General features: G+C 42.7%; 1 protein-coding gene across 2 annotated transcripts in view; it reads right to left on the bottom strand.

The window, feature by feature from the left end:
- Positions 1–17,445, bottom strand: part of BTBD1 (BTB domain containing 1) — a 56,898-nt gene extending 39,453 nt beyond the window's left edge. For both annotated transcript variants that reach the window (XR_012415281.1, XM_005560302.4), the window contains exons 1-2: positions 16,947–17,445; positions 2,392–2,548 (exon numbers count right to left, since the gene is read on the bottom strand). Coding sequence is in view for 1 of the 2 variants with exons in the window: in XM_005560302.4 (XP_005560359.1) it covers positions 2,392–2,548; positions 16,947–17,344 (555 nt within the window). In the remaining variant the exon portion in view is untranslated. The remainder of the gene's footprint in view (positions 1–2,391; positions 2,549–16,946) is intronic.
- Between the last annotated feature and the right edge of the window lie 284 nt (positions 17,446–17,729).

Below are 17,729 nucleotides of genomic sequence, written 5' to 3'. Positions count from 1 at the left end.
GTAAGCTTCCATTTTTGATCTTTAAAAAGGGGATAAGGAGATAACAGGCGAGGCATGATGGCTCATGCCTATAATCCCACCACTTTGGGAGGCCAAGGTGCGTGGATGACTTGAGGTCAGGAGTTTGAGACCAGCTTGGCCAACATGGTAAAACCCTGTCTCTACTAAAAATAAAAAATTAGCCGGGCGTGGTGGTGTGCCCCCGTAATCCCAGCTACTCGGGTGACCAAGGCAGGAGAATTGCTTGAACCTGGGAGGTGGAGGCTGCAGTGAGCCAAACTGCACCACTGCACTCCAGGCTGGGCAACAGAGTGAGACTCTGCCTCAAAAATGAAAGAAAAAAGAAAAAAAGGGATAATAATATTAAACTACATCATCACAGCATCATAGTGAAGAGTAAGTGCTAAAATATAGGTAAAGGGGATAATTTGGTGTCTGGCATACATGGAGTTCTATAATTACGTCCAAGAAGAGATGACATCATAATGTTCTTTCTTCTGTAACTACAAATACTTAATGACAGAAGATGTTTTTAAAAGGTACCAAACATTTTCTTTTTTTTTTTTTTGAGACGGAGTTTCACTCTGTCGCCAGGCTGGAGTGCAGTGGTGTGATCTCAGCTCACTGCAAACTCTGCCTCCCAGGTTCAAGCAATTCTCCTGCCTCAGCCTCCCAAGTAGCTGGGACTACAGGCACATGCCATCACGCCCAGCTAACTTTTATATTTTTAGTAGACACGGGGTTTCACTACGTTGGCCAGGATGGTCTTGATCTCTTGACCTCATGATCTCCCCGCCTCGGCCTCCGAAAGTGCTGGGATTACAGGCATGAGCCACCATGCCCGGCTGGTACCAAACATTTTCTAAATGATAGAATGAACACTGAACTGGGAAACAAGAGCTCTGGGCATGGCCCTACCCGGCCTATGAGGGTTTGGAAAGGCAGTTAATTACCCCAGGTTTAATTTTCCCGTTTGTAAAATGAGAAGGTTGAGCTAGGGGCCATCAATGATTATTTCCAGTACTAATATCAAATGGGGTATTTTATCACCTTAGAATTTTAAAAACAATTTTTACATAGGATTACAACATTGTCTAAAAAGAAAAAAACTGTTTATATACAAAGTACAAAGCTCAGATTACACACATATAACAAATGCTAAATACTATATGTTAAGGACTGGTTAAAAGTTCCACAGTTGTGTTCAGTTTGTAAAAATTCATTAGACTATACACTCAGAATACGTGTAATTTTCTTTTTTTCGAGACAGAGTTCCCCTCTGTCACCCAAGCTGGACTGCAATGGCGCAGTCTCGGCTCACTGCAACCTCCACCTGCCACGCTCAAATGATTCTCCTAACTCAGCCTCCCAAGTAGCTGGGGTTACAGGCATGCGCCACCATGCTCGGCTAATTTTTGTGTTTTTAGTAGAGACTGGGTTTTGCCTTGTTGGCCAGGGTGGTCTCGAACTATTGGCCTCAAGTGATCCACCCACCTTGGCCTCCCAAAGTGCTGGGATTAAAGGCTTGAGCCACCATACTCAGCCACAATCTATGTAGTTTTCTATATGGATCCCATACTTAGTGAAAACTTAAAAATGTCAGAAAAAGAATATTTCATATAAACCTAAAACTTTAACTCCTCCAGGAGTGGATCAGCAAGTTTCCAGATTACAGGTCCAAAGATCATTAATCTTAGAACTTTTCAGGACTTGAAATATTCCATCTTTATTCCAGATCCAGCAAAATTTGAGAACGAAGACATTCATAAAATTTCATGCTATCATACTCTCAATCATAAGCAGAAACAATACTGGATCTCAATCTCAACTCCAATCCTAAATAGCTATCTAACCTTGAATCACAACACCCCACTTATATATATATATATATATATAAGGCTTCAGCTTCTTCACCTATATGATCCAGCACCGTATTAACTCTAATATGCTTTTTTTGGAGATGGAGTCTCGCTCTGTCTCCCAGGATGTCCACCCCGCCACCCTGATTCAAGCAATTCTTCTGCCTCAGCCTCTTGAATAGCTGGGATTACAAGCCCGTGTCACCATGCCAGGATAATTTTTGTATTTTTAGTAGAGATGGGGTCATGCTGGCCAGGCTGGTCTTGAACTCCTGACCTCAAGTGATCTACCTGCTTCAGCCTCCCAAAGTCTTGGAATTATAGGCATGAACCACCGTGCATGGCCTCTAACACACTTTTCAATTCTAAAATCTTACGGATCTGATATATTTCCCCAATTTGTATTATAAAAATAATAATATATACTTTAAAATTATAATCTAGAATTCTCCAGGAAATATTAAACACCCATATATAGTTTACTCAAAATTTTAAAACTACAATGATACATACCTTAGCCACATTTACTTACCTGAGTAAGTAACATAAAGGCATTATCTGCCCTAAGATGTTTGGTGAGAAATTCCACACAGTGTGCTTCCAAGGCTGGGACTGCATATTTCTTGGCAGTATAAAGAGTGGTCATAACTGTTTCTGGACCAATTTGAACTTCATCTGAATATAGAAATCTGGAAAGCAATTGGCACATTTGTAGAGATGATCAGTAATGTTTTAGATAAGCAATCCATCGAAGTTAAATTTCTGAGGAATATTTATATTTTTATTATTTTATATTTTCATCTATCCATCCATCTATCCACCCACCCACCCACCCACCCATCCATCCATCCATCCATCCATCCATCCATCCATCCATCCATCCATCCACAGGGTCTTGATCGATTCCAGGCTGCAGTGCATGGCTCACTGCAGCTTCAACCTCTCTGGCTCAAGCCATCCTCCCACCTCAGCTCCCCAAATAGCTGGGACTACAAGTTTGCACCACCACACCTGGCTAATTTTTTATTTTTTGTAGAGACAGGTTTCACCATATTGCCCAGACTGGTCTTAAACTCCTGGGCTCAAGCCATCCTCCCACCTCAGCCTCCCGAAGTGCTGGGAGAATATTTTAAAACATAATGAGCAAACTGAAAAATAATCTGAAATCAGTATCACAACAGAGAGGCATAAGAATGATATAATGGACTTTGGGGACTCGCGGGGGGAAGGGTGGGAGGGGAGTGAGGGATAAAAGACTACATACTGGGTACAGTGTATACTGCTCAGGTGACAAGTGCACCAAAATTTCAGAAATCACCACTAAAGAGCTTATCCATGTAATAAAAAACCACCTGTTCCTAAAAAACTATTGAAATAAAAATAAAAATAAATCTGCATCAGTCTTTGCAATCTACAGGGCATTTGCACATACATCATCTCATTTTATTCTTACTTAATCCTGAGGATTATTAATATTATTACTTAATCATGAGACAAATCTATGTCTCCAAGCCATCCTCAGAGTTCTTTCTAGTACCCCACTGCTCCTTAGGACAACAGTGGTTCACTTATCTTTCCCTCATCAAAAGATGTTCACTTAAGTAAATCTGCAGGTGGCTAAAATTGCATCTCTAAGTGTTAAAATATTCATTGATTTCTTGATGACAGTGCCTTCTTATTCTGCGCATCTTTTAACCTTCCATCGTTATCCCAGAATTAGCATAATGACCACAGATTAGAGTACTGTGGCTTGGGAGGAATAAAGCAACTTAATAATATATTAAATGACTCCATCTCGCTATGTACTTTGTAGTATTTAGGTCCAATTTTTCTCTAAAAATATTATCTAGCAGCCCAATGTTGCCTTCCTCCTAGTTCACTGCTTCTAACTGGTAGGTCGAGAGATAAATCAGTTTTATAGAACTGAGAAAAATGGGGGAGGGTGAGCATCAGGATAAATAGCTAATGCATGCTGGGCTTAATGCCCAGGTGACAGGTTGATAGGTTGATAGGTGCAGCAAACCACATTGCCACATGTTTACCTATGTAACAAACCTACACATCCTGCACTTGTACCCTGGAACTTAAAATAAAATAAAATAAAATAAAATAAACAGACCGAGCACGGTGGCTCACGTCTGTAATCCCAACACTTTGGGAGGCTGAGGCAGGTGGATCACCTGAGGTCAGGAGTTCGAGACCAGCCTGGTCATCAAGGTGAAACCCAGTCTCTACTAAAAATACAAAAATTAGCTAGGCCTGTAATCCCAGTTACTCAGGAGGCTGAGGCAGGAGAATCGCTTGAACCTGGGAGGCACAGGTTGCTGTGAGTCGAGATCGTGCCACTGCATGCTGGCATGGGCAACAGAGCTAGACTCCATCTCAAAAATAAATAAATAATAAAATTAAAAACAAAAAAAAAAGAAATGAGAAAAAGCTAAGATTCTCAGTGAAGACCTGGGTGGTTCTTGTTAAACTATACTTGAACTTGTGCATATCATCTTTAGGTATCTTTCTGTGGCTCCTCAGAAACCCTTGTGCTTACTGCCCAGTCTCAGCTACACTTAAGATAGCTGAGGCTACTGGAGAAGTACGGCATTAAGAACCATTATTTCGGCCAGGTGCAGTGGCTCACGCCTGTAATCCCAGCACTTTAGGAGGCCAAGGTGGGCGGATCACGAGGTCAGCAGATCGAAATCATCCTGGCCAACATGTGAAATGCCATCTCTACTAAAAATACAAAAATTAGCCGAATGTGGTGGCGCGCACCTGTAATCCCAGCTGCTCAGAAGACTGAGGCAGGAGAATCACTTGAACCTGGGAGGCAGAGATTGTAGTGAGCCGAGATTGCACCACTGCACTCCAGCCTGGCAACAGAGCAAGACTCCTTCTCATAAAAACAAATAAATAAATAAAAAATAAAAAAGAAGAACCATTATTTCTTTTTCTTTTTTTTTTGAGATGGAGTTTTGCTCTTGTTGCCCAGGCTGGAGTACAATGGCGTGCTCTCAGCTCACTGCAACTTCCGTCTCCCAGGTTCAAGTGATTCTCCTACCTCAGCCTCCCGAATAGCTGGAATTATAGGCGCCCGCCAACACACCTGGCTAATTTTTTGTATTTTTAGTAGAGATGAGGTTTCACTATGTTGGACAGGCTGGTCTCGAACTCCTGACCTCAGGTGATCCACCTGCCTTGGCCTCCTAAAGTGGTAGGATTATAGGTGTGAGCCACCGTGCCTGGCTCTTTTTTTTTTTTTTTTTTTTTTTGAGAGAGTCTCATTTTGTCGCCGAGGTTAGAGTACACTGATGCAATCTCTGCTCATTGCAACCTCCACCTTCCGGGTACAAGAGATTCTCCTGCCTCAGTCTCCCGAGTAGCTGGGATTACAGGAGTGCATCACCATGCCCGGCTAAATTTTGTATTTTTAGTAGAGACAGGGTTTCACCATGTTGGCTAGGCTGGTCTCAACCTCCTGACCTCAGGACCACCGTGGCCTCCCAAAGTGCTGGGATGATAGGCGTGAGCCATCACGCCCGGCAAGAACCATTATTTCATTTCAGTGATAAAGACATAAGAACACTTTACAAAAAAATTTTTTTTAAGATTATTTACCCAGAAGATTCAGACCCAAGTAGCCTTAGATATGAGCTCCCAGAACACTTACTATACTTGTATTTCCAGGACCCAAGTTGTAAAATACGGGTTTAAGAAAACCCATTATTGGCTGGGCGCAGTGGCTCACGCCTGTAATCCCAGCACTTTGGGAGGCCGAGGTGGGTGGATCACTAGGTCAGGAGATTGAGGCCATCCTGGCTAACAGGGTAAAACCCTGTCTTTACTAAAAATGAAAAAAAAAAAAAAAAAATTAGACGGGCACGGTGGCAGGCGCCTGTAGTCCCAGCTACTCAGGAGGCTGAGGCAGGAGAATGGCGAGAACCTGGGAGGTGGAGCTTTCAGTGAGCCAAGATCGAGCTACTGCACTCCAGCCTGGGTGACAGAGAGAGACGACTCCATCTCAAAAAAAAAAAAAAAAAAAAACCAGAAAACCCATTATCTTCTTTCAGAATACTCTTATTACACTGAGGTGAGTGAGGAAAGTTAAGTTCTATTTCATGTCCCTACCCTCTACCTTTCAACTTCCTCATGTTATTCCTATGGCCATAATCACCATACACAATGAAATGCTAGCCTGTTACATCCCCCTCACTCCCTACCTTAACCAAATCCTGGCACTTCTCTGATAAGTTACCTTTACAACTATCTCAAGTGGAGGTATACTCCCCTGTATCTCAGGTTCAAAGGCAAGGGTGCTGTTTTTCAGAATCACATTGTTCTTACATACTTTTTTCCCTTGAACACTCCTTTTAGAGACTCCTCAGTCAACTGTATCACCCTCATAACGTTCACTTGACATTATGTAGCATACTCTGTGATGAATACAGAGAATTAAAAACTAAGTAAGGCATAGTCCCTCCTGGCCAAAGGGAGGGGAATGAATAAACCAGAGAGAAAGCTACCATTTGTTGAGTGTCTGCCATATGACAAATGCCAATTCATTTAATCCTCTCCCATAGAAGGAAGGTGCTATTCCCTAAATTTCAATAAGAAAACCAAGGCTGAGAAAACAGAAGAGCTGTTTACTATCACGCACCATTTCTGGGCTTCTAACTGTTTTCAGTGCCATACAATAAGGCCAAGAGGAAATAGACTGCTTGGGTTTGAGCTTGTTTTGTCACTTGCTAGCCATGTGACTTAAGTTATTATCAACGCCTGCCTCTCTAAAAAGAGAATAACAGCACCTACTTCATAAAGTTGTGAAGATTAACCTAAATTAAAACACAAAGCATTTTGAATAATGCCTGACAAATTGCCTCAGTAAATATTAGCTATTTATCTGCATGTTGTCTCATATTTTTTATCATTATTTCCCTCTGCATTTTGGAAGATTTCCTGGCCATTATCTTCTGGTGCCTTCCTCTTTTTCTCCCCAGCAATCACGTTTAAATTTCTAAGAATCCTTGCTTCTTTCTTGATCATTCCTTTTTTCTCCACAGCATCACGTCCTGGTTTTATGAATACAAAAACTTTCTGAAGTCTCCAAGATGACATTAACCAAAGTTTTAAAAGTTCTCCTCTATTTCCTTGAGGATCCGCTGCTGTGTTTCTCTTGGTCTTTGTCATTCACATTCTGCTTTTCCTTATATGTCAAATGATTAAACACTGTCTCCAACTTCAGTATTCTAAGCAGCGGGTCTGTTTTCAAGATAAAACAATCTCCAAAACAGAAAGGTTGGCTGGGAGCTCTGTGTATATGGGAGGCTTGCTGACTGGCACTGGCACCTGGCATTAGAGTGGGAAGCCAGCCCGAGCACAGGGACCCCTCAAAGCCATTGGAAGAGGGCTTAACCCTGGGGTCCCAAAGCCATACCCAGCAGTCCCAGTTCTTCTCAGGCATTCTGTTCAATTTATCTCAAAAAACCTGTCCATTGTCATAGGGAGTAAGTCTGCAACCGCTGGTTAAGGGGATGGTTTACACACAGGCTTTAAATTAATTTCCATGTTATAGCACTACCTTCTTATTTCCACCCTCCTTACTTCCAACTCCTAGCCAAGAACTTTGTTGGGGTTCTGCCAGGAAAGGCGCTCCCAGCTCCGCTGAGGCTCTGAAAGCTCTGGATTCTGGGTTCCAGATTCATCCACTCTAGTTCATCCATTAACCAGCTTCCAACTTCTTTGTTCCTTTCTACTCTGTTGGCCCTTCCAACTTCTCTTTTTCTCTTCATTGTAATGGACTTACCATTTTTTAAAAAATTCTTAATAATCATTTTAATTGAGAGGGAGAAAATGCTAACAGCATGCTCAATTCCCTTCTTAAACTAGAAATCAAAGAAATTTTTGTTTTAGGCCAGGCACAGTGGCTCATGCCTGTAATCCCAGCTATCTGGGAGGTTGAGGCGGGAGACTCACTTGAATTTGGGAGGCAGAAGTTGCAGTGAGCCGAGATCGCACAACTGCACTCTAGCCTGGCCAACAAAGTGAGACTCAAAAAAAATTTAAAACAATTTTTTTGGCCGGGCGCGGTGGCTCAAGCCTGTAATCCCAGCACTTTGGGAGGCCGAGACGGGCGGATCACGAGGTCAGGAGATCGAGACCATCCTGGCTAACATGGTGTAAACCCCGTCTCTACTAAAAAATACAAAAAACTAGCCGGGCGAGGTGGCGGGCGCCTGTAGTCCCAGCTACTCGGGAGGCTGAGGCAGGAGAATGGCGTAAACCCGGGAGGCGGAGCTTGCAGTGAGCTGAGATCCGGTCACTGCGCTCCAGTCTGGGCAGCAGAACGAGACTCCGTCTCAAAAAAAAAAAAAAAATTTTTGTTTTGTTTTGTTTTAAGGACAAGGTAGAAGTCTAGAAGTCCTTACATTCCTGCCTTTATTTATTTTTGTCAGGTAAAAATTACTAGAGTTGTAAAACAGAGCAGGAATGTGAGGCCTTTATCACCATTTGCCCTTGAGTAGATTCACACTTAAGAGCACAAGTGTCACAAACCTAAACACGGTTCTATGAGAATCTATAAATGCAGGCTTTGACTTAGGAAGATGTGGAAAAGGTTTGTAGAGGAATTTCTGCTTGAGATTAGATCTAAAGGGATTAAAAGGACAGGGGGAAGTACATTCCAGGAACAAGAGAGAATCATGTTTGTAGATTACTTTGTGTGAGATCTCCCATTCAAATTGCTTTTATCAAATTATACTTAGGTAATATACTTTTGGTTTCTATCAAGGAACATTTTTTAAGAACAACTATGCATCTGAAGACACAGATTGAAGACACTTCATTACAGCAATGCCTTCTGTATGAAGGGATCTCATCAGGATTTTTTTTTTAAACTCATCTAATTATTAGATTTACGCATCTTCTAAGCAGTTGCCTTGTTTTTAATCTATAAATAATTATGTCCACCCACGTTTCTCTTTTTGCATTAGCTGCTAAAATAATTAAAACAAAGTTAGCCGGGCCTGGTGGCTCACGCCTGTAATCCCAGCACTTTGGGAGGCCAAGGCAGGTGGATCACTTGAGGTCAGGAGTTCAAGATGAGCCTGCCCAACCTGGTGAAACCCCACCTCTACTAAAAATATTAAAATTAGCCAGCGTGGTGGTGGGTGCCTGTAATCCCAGCTACTCCGGAGGCTGAGGCAGGAGAATCACTTGAACCCAGGGCGGCAGAGGTTGCAGTGAGCTGAGATCGAGCCATTGTACTCCAGCCTAGGTGACAGAGCAAGACTCTGTCTCAAAAGCAACAACGGCAAAAAAAAAAAATAATAATAAAAGTTTATAGCTTACTTATAACATACATTTTGTTTGCTTCTGAGACAGGGTCTCATTGTCACTCCGGGTGAAGAGTGGTGGCATGATCATAGCTCACTGTATCCTCAAATTCCTGGGCTCAAGTGAGTCTCCTGCTTCAGTCTCCGGAGTAGTTAACACTACAGGCACATGCCACTATGCTCAGCTAATTTTTTTTTTATGTTTTTGTAGAGACGGGTCTTGCTATATTTCCCAGGCTAGTTTCAAACTCCTGGACTCAAGCAATCCTCCTGCCTCGGCCTCCCCAGGTGCTGGGATTACAGGCCTGAGCCACTGTACCCAGCTTGACAGCATACATTTTTCTATTAGCTTCACTCTTGACTCTAGTTTATTTCTTACCCTGTGTTTCTTATAAGACATTTTAAGTTATTTTGGGTGCACTGCAAATTAAAAATAAATACAGGACAATAAACAATAAGAAAAGGATCTCTGTGTATCTTAGATTTTTAATTTCTTATACACTACTAGGCACATTGTGGGCATGTGTTTAAGTCTCAATAAATACACGTTAATTGACTAGACAATTCAGTATAGGTTTCTATATAATGTCAAAAGGGAAAATATTTTCATTTGTAATAAAAAAAAGTTACTTAAAAATCCAAGAATCCTCTTGGTTCGTATGTATACATTTCTTCTACATTCTATTTAATTATTAGAGTTTCTATAATATTTTTTAAAAACTAAGCCAAGGTTTTTAAAATATAAAGATTAAACATGACATTACAGGGCCGGGCGCGGTGGCTCAAGCCTGTAATCCCAGCACTTTGGGAGGCCGAGACGGGCGGATCACGAGGTCAGGAGATCGAGACCATCCTGGTTAATACGGTGAAACCCCGTCTCTACTAAAAAGTACAAAAAACTAGCCGGGCGAGGTGGCGGGCGCCTGTAGTCCCAGCTACTTGGGAGGCTGAGGCAGGAGAATGGCGTGAACCCGGGAGGCGGAGCTTGCAGTGAGCTGAGATCTGGCCACTGCACTCCAGCCTGGGCGACAGAGCGAGACTCCGTCTCAAAAAAATAAAAAAAAATAAAAAAAATAAAAATAAAAAAATAAACATGACATTACCACAATTCTTTGTATTTTAAAGTGACCATTTAAGCTCTCATATATAACCTCTAAGGACGAGAGCACAGAAAAATTATTACATATCCTCAAATTAGTCCTATTTTCCCCCAAAATTAATAGTTTTCCAAAAAACAAACAAAAGACAAAAAAATAAAAACACTTAGGTTACATTTAATCTAATTAAAAATGTAAAGCTGGGCACGGTAGCTCACACCTGTAATCCCAGCACTTTGGGAGGCCCAGGCAGGCAGAACACCTGGGGTCAAGAGTTTGACACCAGCCTGGCCAATATGGTAAAACCCCATCTCTACTAAAAATACAAAAATTAGCCGGTGTGGTGGCACACACCTGTAATCCCAGCTATTCGGGAGGCTGAGCCAAGAGAATCACTTGAACCCAGCAGGGGAAGGTTGGGTGAGCCAAGATCACACCACTGTACTCCAGCCTGGGCAACAGAGACTATCTCAAAAAATAAAATAAAACAAATTGTAAAAGCCTAAGGTGAAAACTTGATTTTATATAAGAATGATCAAAAGATCATGTATAAGAAACTCTGTATCACTACTTATCTGTTCATTTTACTCAAAAACATTTATTGAGGAATTATATAGCAGGCACTGTAAAAGTCCTAGAGATAAAAATATGGGTAAGATAGCTTTGCCCATAAAAAGCTTACCCAGTCAGTCATGCATTACTTAATGATGGGGATACATTCTAAGAAAGGCATTGTTCGACAATTTCATCATCATGCAAACATCATAGAGTGTACTCACATAAACCTCAATGGTATAGCCTACTACGCATCTAAGCTATGTTGTGTAGCCTATTGCTTCTGGGCTACAAAGCAGTACAGCATGTTACTTGTTACTGTACTGAATACTGTAGGCAACTTTAAAACAATGGTGAGTATTGTGTATCTAAACACAGAAAATGCACAGTAAAAATACCGTATTATAATCTTATGGGTCCACCATCTTATTTGCAGTCCATTGTTGACCAAATTGCCGTTATATGGCACACGACTATAGTCTGGTACTGAAATGATTAAAAAGTAATGTCCTAATAACAGAAGTATATACTAGGCACTCATATCTAATAACTAATCTCTAATGATGGCCCTAAGAAATCATGCTTTCTTGTGTTCATGCCCTTACATAGATTTGTCCCATGATGAATCTGGGTTGGCCCTGTGTGAGCCCCTTGAATCAACAGATTGTGGCAGAGTGACATTGCACCAGTCAGAGACCTACACCTCAAGGATGCCTGGCAGCTCCTGCTTTTGTGTTCTTGGGAGTCATGAGCCATGACATCAAGCTACCCTGCTGGAGAGACCAGCTGAAGAAGCCTCTTGAAGAGGACCTGAGACTTAAGGCTCAGCCATCCCAGACTCTGAGTCAAACCTCCAGATGAGTTCAACCCCACCTGCTATCTGACTACAGCTACATAAATGACAAACCACCCAGGTGATTCCAGTCAACCCACACACAACTGTAAAAGATAATAAAACAGTTGTTTAAGTCACTAGGTATTCCAGTGATTTGTTCTAGAGCAACAGATAACCAAAACATGCTGTGAGAAATTAGATGAGCCAGTGTGCAATTGTGCCTATGGGTGGAATTTTTATAGAGGAGGTAAAGCCTGAAGGTTATCTGAAGAATAGTAATTAAGTGTGAAGCCCTGGCAGAAAGACTGAGAAGTACAAAAGTAAGGAGGCCTTAGAAGGCAGGCACTAAAACAAGAAAAAGGCCATCAGTAATTAGGGTTGAAACACTGAGTGGACAGAGAGGAAGAAAGAGATCAAATCACAAAAGTTTCATGTGCTGCTAAAGTGTTTAAACTTCATCCTGTAGGTAAAAAGAAGTCATTAAAAGATTCAGGGGAATCATATGACAATATATCAATATCAGAGAGATTACTGTTAACAGGGTGAAAGGAGAGAGTTAAGTCTAAAGGCAGTAGTTTGGTTGAAGTAATGCAGAAAAACATGGAGAGGCAGGTAGAATTTTCAGGAATGGTCTAAAATGGACAAAAAATGTGTAGAACGGAGTGAAACGAAACTACAATTTGGAAGTAAGCTCATTAAGTCACTTCCTAGCTGACCCACAGAATCATAAGCAAGACTAAATTATTGCTTTTTGGGGGTTGCTTTATTTATAGCATTAATATGGCAAAAGCTATTGCAGGGGGATAAGAAGTATGCCTGTCTCAAAGGATTTTTCTGAAATTTAAGTGAGATCACAAAGGGGCTTAGGAACAATCTATGGCACACAGTAAGTACTCATTAAATGTCATATTTTTATTAATAACATGTCCATTTGCATGGGTATAAAACATTACTTCGCGATGGTCCACTTGGAAATGACTGTCTGAAGCTAAGTAGAGCTTTGGAGACACAGGTTGGGGAGTCAGTGCGTAAAGCTCTCTCTTTGGTTGATGGGAGAAAGGATGAGAGCTGAGGACAGAATACTGAAGAACACTTACTCCGTGCCCCTTCCATCACGTCATTCTCTGTTCCCCTTTGCAACAAAACTCCTAATTGTTTATACTAGCTGTCTCCAGCTCCTCACTTCCCATTTTCTTCCTAACCTACTCTAATCAGCTGAAATCACTCTTGGCAGGGTTATCAATAGCTTCCATCTTGCCAAGACTAAAAATCAACTCAAAGTCTTCATTCTACTTGACTCTCAACAGCATTTAGCATAACTGACCACTTTCCACTTTCCGTAGTTGACATTTCCCACTTCTTTCTTGAAACGTTTTCTTTGACTTGACTTTCAGAATACCATGCTCCTTGTTTTCTCTTCTAATTCCAATGACAGCTGCCTCTCAGTTTCATTTTATGCTTTTTCTCTGCTACATCTCTACATATTCAAAGATTCCAGAGCTCATCCTTGTACCTTTCTTGTGATCTCACTTGATCTCCCGATTTAAATACCATTCACTCTTAACTTTCAAATTTATGTTCAGCAAGCTCTTCCCTAATCTCCAAATTCATATTTCTATCTAATCTATGACCCTACTTGGATGTCTTGGAAGTCTTCTTGGTTGTACCTTCAAAAGCATATCCAGAATTTGACCATGTCTCATCATGTCCTTTGCTACCTCTCTAGTACAAGGTACAACTCACCATCGCCTCTTGCCTAGACTACTGCAAAAGCCTCTTCATCTATCACCTTGCTGCCTATTTTACTCCAACCACTGCCAGAAAGAGTTTGTTTTTTTAAAATGTAAATCAGATCACAGCCTCCTGCCACCACCTCTACCTTCCCAACCCCATTCAACACTCTCCAAAGGCTTTACATGAAATGGCAGCTGAAAAAGTCTTCGCTCAGTCTCTAAAGCCCTGCACCATCCTGTCTGGCCTATCTTTTTGACCTCATTTTCTACCACTTCCCTCTACTGTGCTCAAGGTACATTGGTTCACTCTTGTGTTCCTCCAATAGGAGATCCTTAGTGCCTAAAACAAGCAATGCTTTTCCTTGCTGAGAATGTTCCTTCTCTCATAACTTGATTATTTTTCTTCAAAACATTCATCAGTACTTAACATTGTATCTTTAGTTTCCCCTTACTAGATTATGTGCTTCATAAGGGCAAGGACTTTTTCTTGTTTACTGCTGTATCCCAAACACCTACAACAGCCACTCGCTGTTTCACAAGCACCCCAAAAGGGAGGCATATAGTATTTGTCAAATAAACAACTGAAGAACATCATTTAAAGGTCAGGCAGTTCAAAGTGCGCAGTTTCTGTAAGGCTTCAAACTTAAGTTCATAAGCCTGCAAGTAATGTTAAATAATTCAAGTATGCCCAAACTAACCTACTCTTTCAACTTAGCAAGTACTATCAGGCATCTTTGTGTCACGTATTAGCTAACTACAACATCTATGTTACACAGCCAGCCAACCCTAAATTTAGAAATCAGTCCAGATATCAATTTCAAAAAGAATAATGACCAGAACCTGAAGGATAAATACAATGCCATGAAAATAAAACACACTGAAAATGTAAAAATGAAAAAAAAATTTTTAAATGTAAAAAAGTTTTAAAATGTAAAAAAAACAAAAAACAAATTGCACTGTCCCACATTTCAAACACTCTAAAATTAACTTATTTTCTATTGATGGGAAAGGACTAATAGCAGCTTCAATGAAAATACAAAAATATGCATTTTTTCCTCTACATTCTTATACTAGTAAGGTCAATATTTTTTCAAAATAAAAAATTGCCCCAAAATAGCTTTGGATTTGTGATTCTCAAATTTAGTTTGTGTAAGTATCACTTAGGGAGAGTGTAAAAAATGCTACCAAGGTCTCGCCTCCAAATATTAAGGTATATAATGAGGACGGGATCTACACATTTCATAAGCACCCCAGAAGATTATAATGCAGATGGCCCACAGATCATTTTGCAAACTACTTCTGGTCTAGAAAATCCAAATGAACTATACCCAATCCTCCTGGTGAACTTTAAAATGACCTGGATTTTAGCTTTTAAGGTTCCCCCTCCTTTATAAATGTAATTGAACTAAATTACAGAAAATATCAGCAACAAAGAGAAAAGAAGAAAAAAAGGTACTTTCATCTTACTACTCCAGGTGCCTTTGCTTAGCATTTTGGTATGTTTTCTTTTATCCTTGTCTCTAGGTATATGTTTGTCCATTTCTTTTCACGTTGTAATCATGGTGCAGTTTCAAGTGCTATCCATCATATTTAGTGACCGCATTATATTTCATCAAGTGAACCTATCACTGTTTAACCATTGCCTACAGCTGACTACTTCCTCACTACTATAAATAAAGTTGTAAATATTTTTGTACGCAACTTTTTTTCAGTACTTGAATGCTTCTTACATGTGGAAAGAAAATCTATAGCACCAAACTGTTTTCCAAAAGGGTTTTTACCACTATCTTTGTCAGATAACGCTGTTCAGATGTTACCTTTAAATTTTTTGGTGGGATTAATGGAAGGAAAAAATACCACTGTCTTTTATTTATTTATTTATTTATTTATTCTTTTTTTTTTTTGAGAGGGAGTCTCGCTCTGTCGCCCAAACTGGAGTGCAGTGGCCAGATCTCAGCTCACTGTAAGCTCCGCCTTTCGGGTTTAAGCCATTCTCCTGCCTCAGCCTCCCGAGTAGCTGGGACTACAGGCGCCTGCCACCTCGCCCGACTAGTTTTTTGTATTTTTTAGTAGAGAGGGGGTTTCACCGGGTTAGCCAGGATGGTCTCGATCTCCTGACCTTGTGATCCGCCCGTCTCGGCCTCCCAAAGTGCTGGGATTACAGGCTTGAGCCACCGCGCCCGGCCAAAATACCACTGTCTTTTAATTTGCACTTCCTAATTATCAGCCAGGTAAAACATTCGTTAATTAGTTGTATTTTTTCTTTCTCTAAGTTATCTATCCTGTTCCTTATCCATTTGTTAATGGAATCTTAGTATTTGTTTCTAGTTGTGTGAACTTTACATTCATTTTCTTGTTTGATTCTGATTCAGTGTGAACCTTTGTATCTAATTCTGCCCCACTGACCTGCCTGTTTTTGCTTCAGTACTACCCAAGACTCTGCCACTTTAATAACAACACGTTCTACTCAGTCAGCTATTTAAAACCATCTTGGTATAATGAAACAGACATGGTCTTCAGTGTGAGTTAGCTGTTTGTTACCTTGGGCAAGATACTTGACTCTTCTCGGCCTCAGTCCCATTTGTAAAATCGGGGTAAACAATTCTTATGCCTCCTTAACAGGATGGCTGTGATTAAAAGCTAATAATGCCAAACAATCACATCTTTCCATTAGATGTCAATCTACTATCCTCAAATAACCAACAAGCAAATTCTAACATCAAGGGAGGGATGCATTTATAAGCAAATGTGACCTTGTGTGTAGAAACAGGAAACAGGTACAGCCTCACTTATCTGTTTTGGTATTTACTTTCCTGGGTCTTGACAACTAATACGTTAATGAAAAACAAAACAGTGGCCAGGCCCGGTAGTTTCACGCCTGTAATTCCAGCACTTTGGGAGACCGAGTGGGCGGATCGCTTGACCCCAGGAGACTAGCCTGGGCAACATAGTGAAACCCTCTCTCTACCAAAAAAAAAAAAAAAAAATTAGCCGGGCGTGGTGGCGCGTGCCTGTAGTCCCAACTACTCGGGAGGCTGAGGTCGGAGGATCACAGCCCGGAGAGGTCGAGGCTGCAGCGAGCCATGATCGCGCTACAGCACTCCAGCCTGGGCCGCTTTCAAAAAACGCGGAGGGAAGGGGGGTGACAATAACCCCAAAACATCAGTCCTGCAAGATTTTTCAACTACTCCCTTCCCCCAGACAAAAACATAAAACATCGCAAATGAGCAATCGGGACAACCTGATCTGTCCCTCTATCCTTGCCACCTGTCTAATTCTGAAGCCTGAGCGACAATCCACAATTGGAATGCGAAGCGCCTTTCAACGGTAAAACGTACGCTTGCTGGATGAAGACATGAACGTTTAGTTGGCGACTGAGCCGTCCCGGCTCACAGATTTCGATTTCGACCCTCCAGAGCATCAACGGCTCGGGAGGAAACTGAGGCCCCGGGCGGGTCAGAGGAGCCCAGCCCAAGGTCATCCGGGAGTCAAGGTGGGCCGGACCCCGGGGGCCCCCTAGCCCGGCCCGCGCCGCCGCTCACCTCAGCAGCGCCAGGAAGGCGGCGGGCTCCACGTCCGGCAGCTCGATCTCGGCCGACGTGGTGGCCATGCCGCCGTTGAACATGGCGTCGAAGACAGCGCTGCCGGCTGCCAGCACGAAGCGGTGGGCGGGGATGCGCTGCGGGCCCCCGGCGGCGGCGGTGCCGCGGCCCTTGCCCAGTACGAAGCGCACATCGCTTAGCAGTTCTGAGTTGAAGAGGAAAGCAAACCGCTCCTTCAGCGACGCCTTGGTCGCCTGCCAGTTGTAAAGAGGTTCCCGCTGCAGAGGGAGCAGGGGCCCCAGAGAGGACGGTGAAGGCGGCGGCGGCCCCGCGGGGCCCGGCTCCGCCTCAGCCCCCGACGCCTGCTCCCCAGCTGCGGCAGGCCCGAGCGAGGCCATCCTCCAGCTGCGCGGTTGCCCAGGCTAGGAACAGAACTCCACCGCCATCGCCGAGGCCGCCTCCGGAGGCCAGCACCGCCTCCCTGCCTTCCGGGAAAGGCGCTTCCGGGGGCCTTGCGCCTCCGCAGGCCCCTCCCTGACCGCGCGCGCCCCCGCACGCCGGGGTTGCCGCTGTGCGCGGCAGCGGGAGGTGTGACTGGACGGACTCGAGGAAGCCCAAGGGCAGGGGGGTGGGGAGCTCGTCCTAGTCCAGCGCTCTCGGAGGTGGAGCTTCTGCAGGCTGGGTGCTGCCGGGCCTGCGGGCACCCACCCCCTGGCTCAATCCTCTGGGTATTCTGACTCAGTAGGTCTGGGGTAGGGCCTGAGAATTTGTAATTTTAAGATG

This window comes from Macaca fascicularis, chromosome 7, assembly GCF_037993035.2.
Source record: "Macaca fascicularis isolate 582-1 chromosome 7, T2T-MFA8v1.1".
NCBI classification, from domain to species: Eukaryota; Metazoa; Chordata; class Mammalia; order Primates; family Cercopithecidae; genus Macaca; species Macaca fascicularis.
The sequence above is the reverse complement of the archived record's forward strand: the minus strand, read 5'-3'. Positions and strand labels throughout refer to the sequence as shown.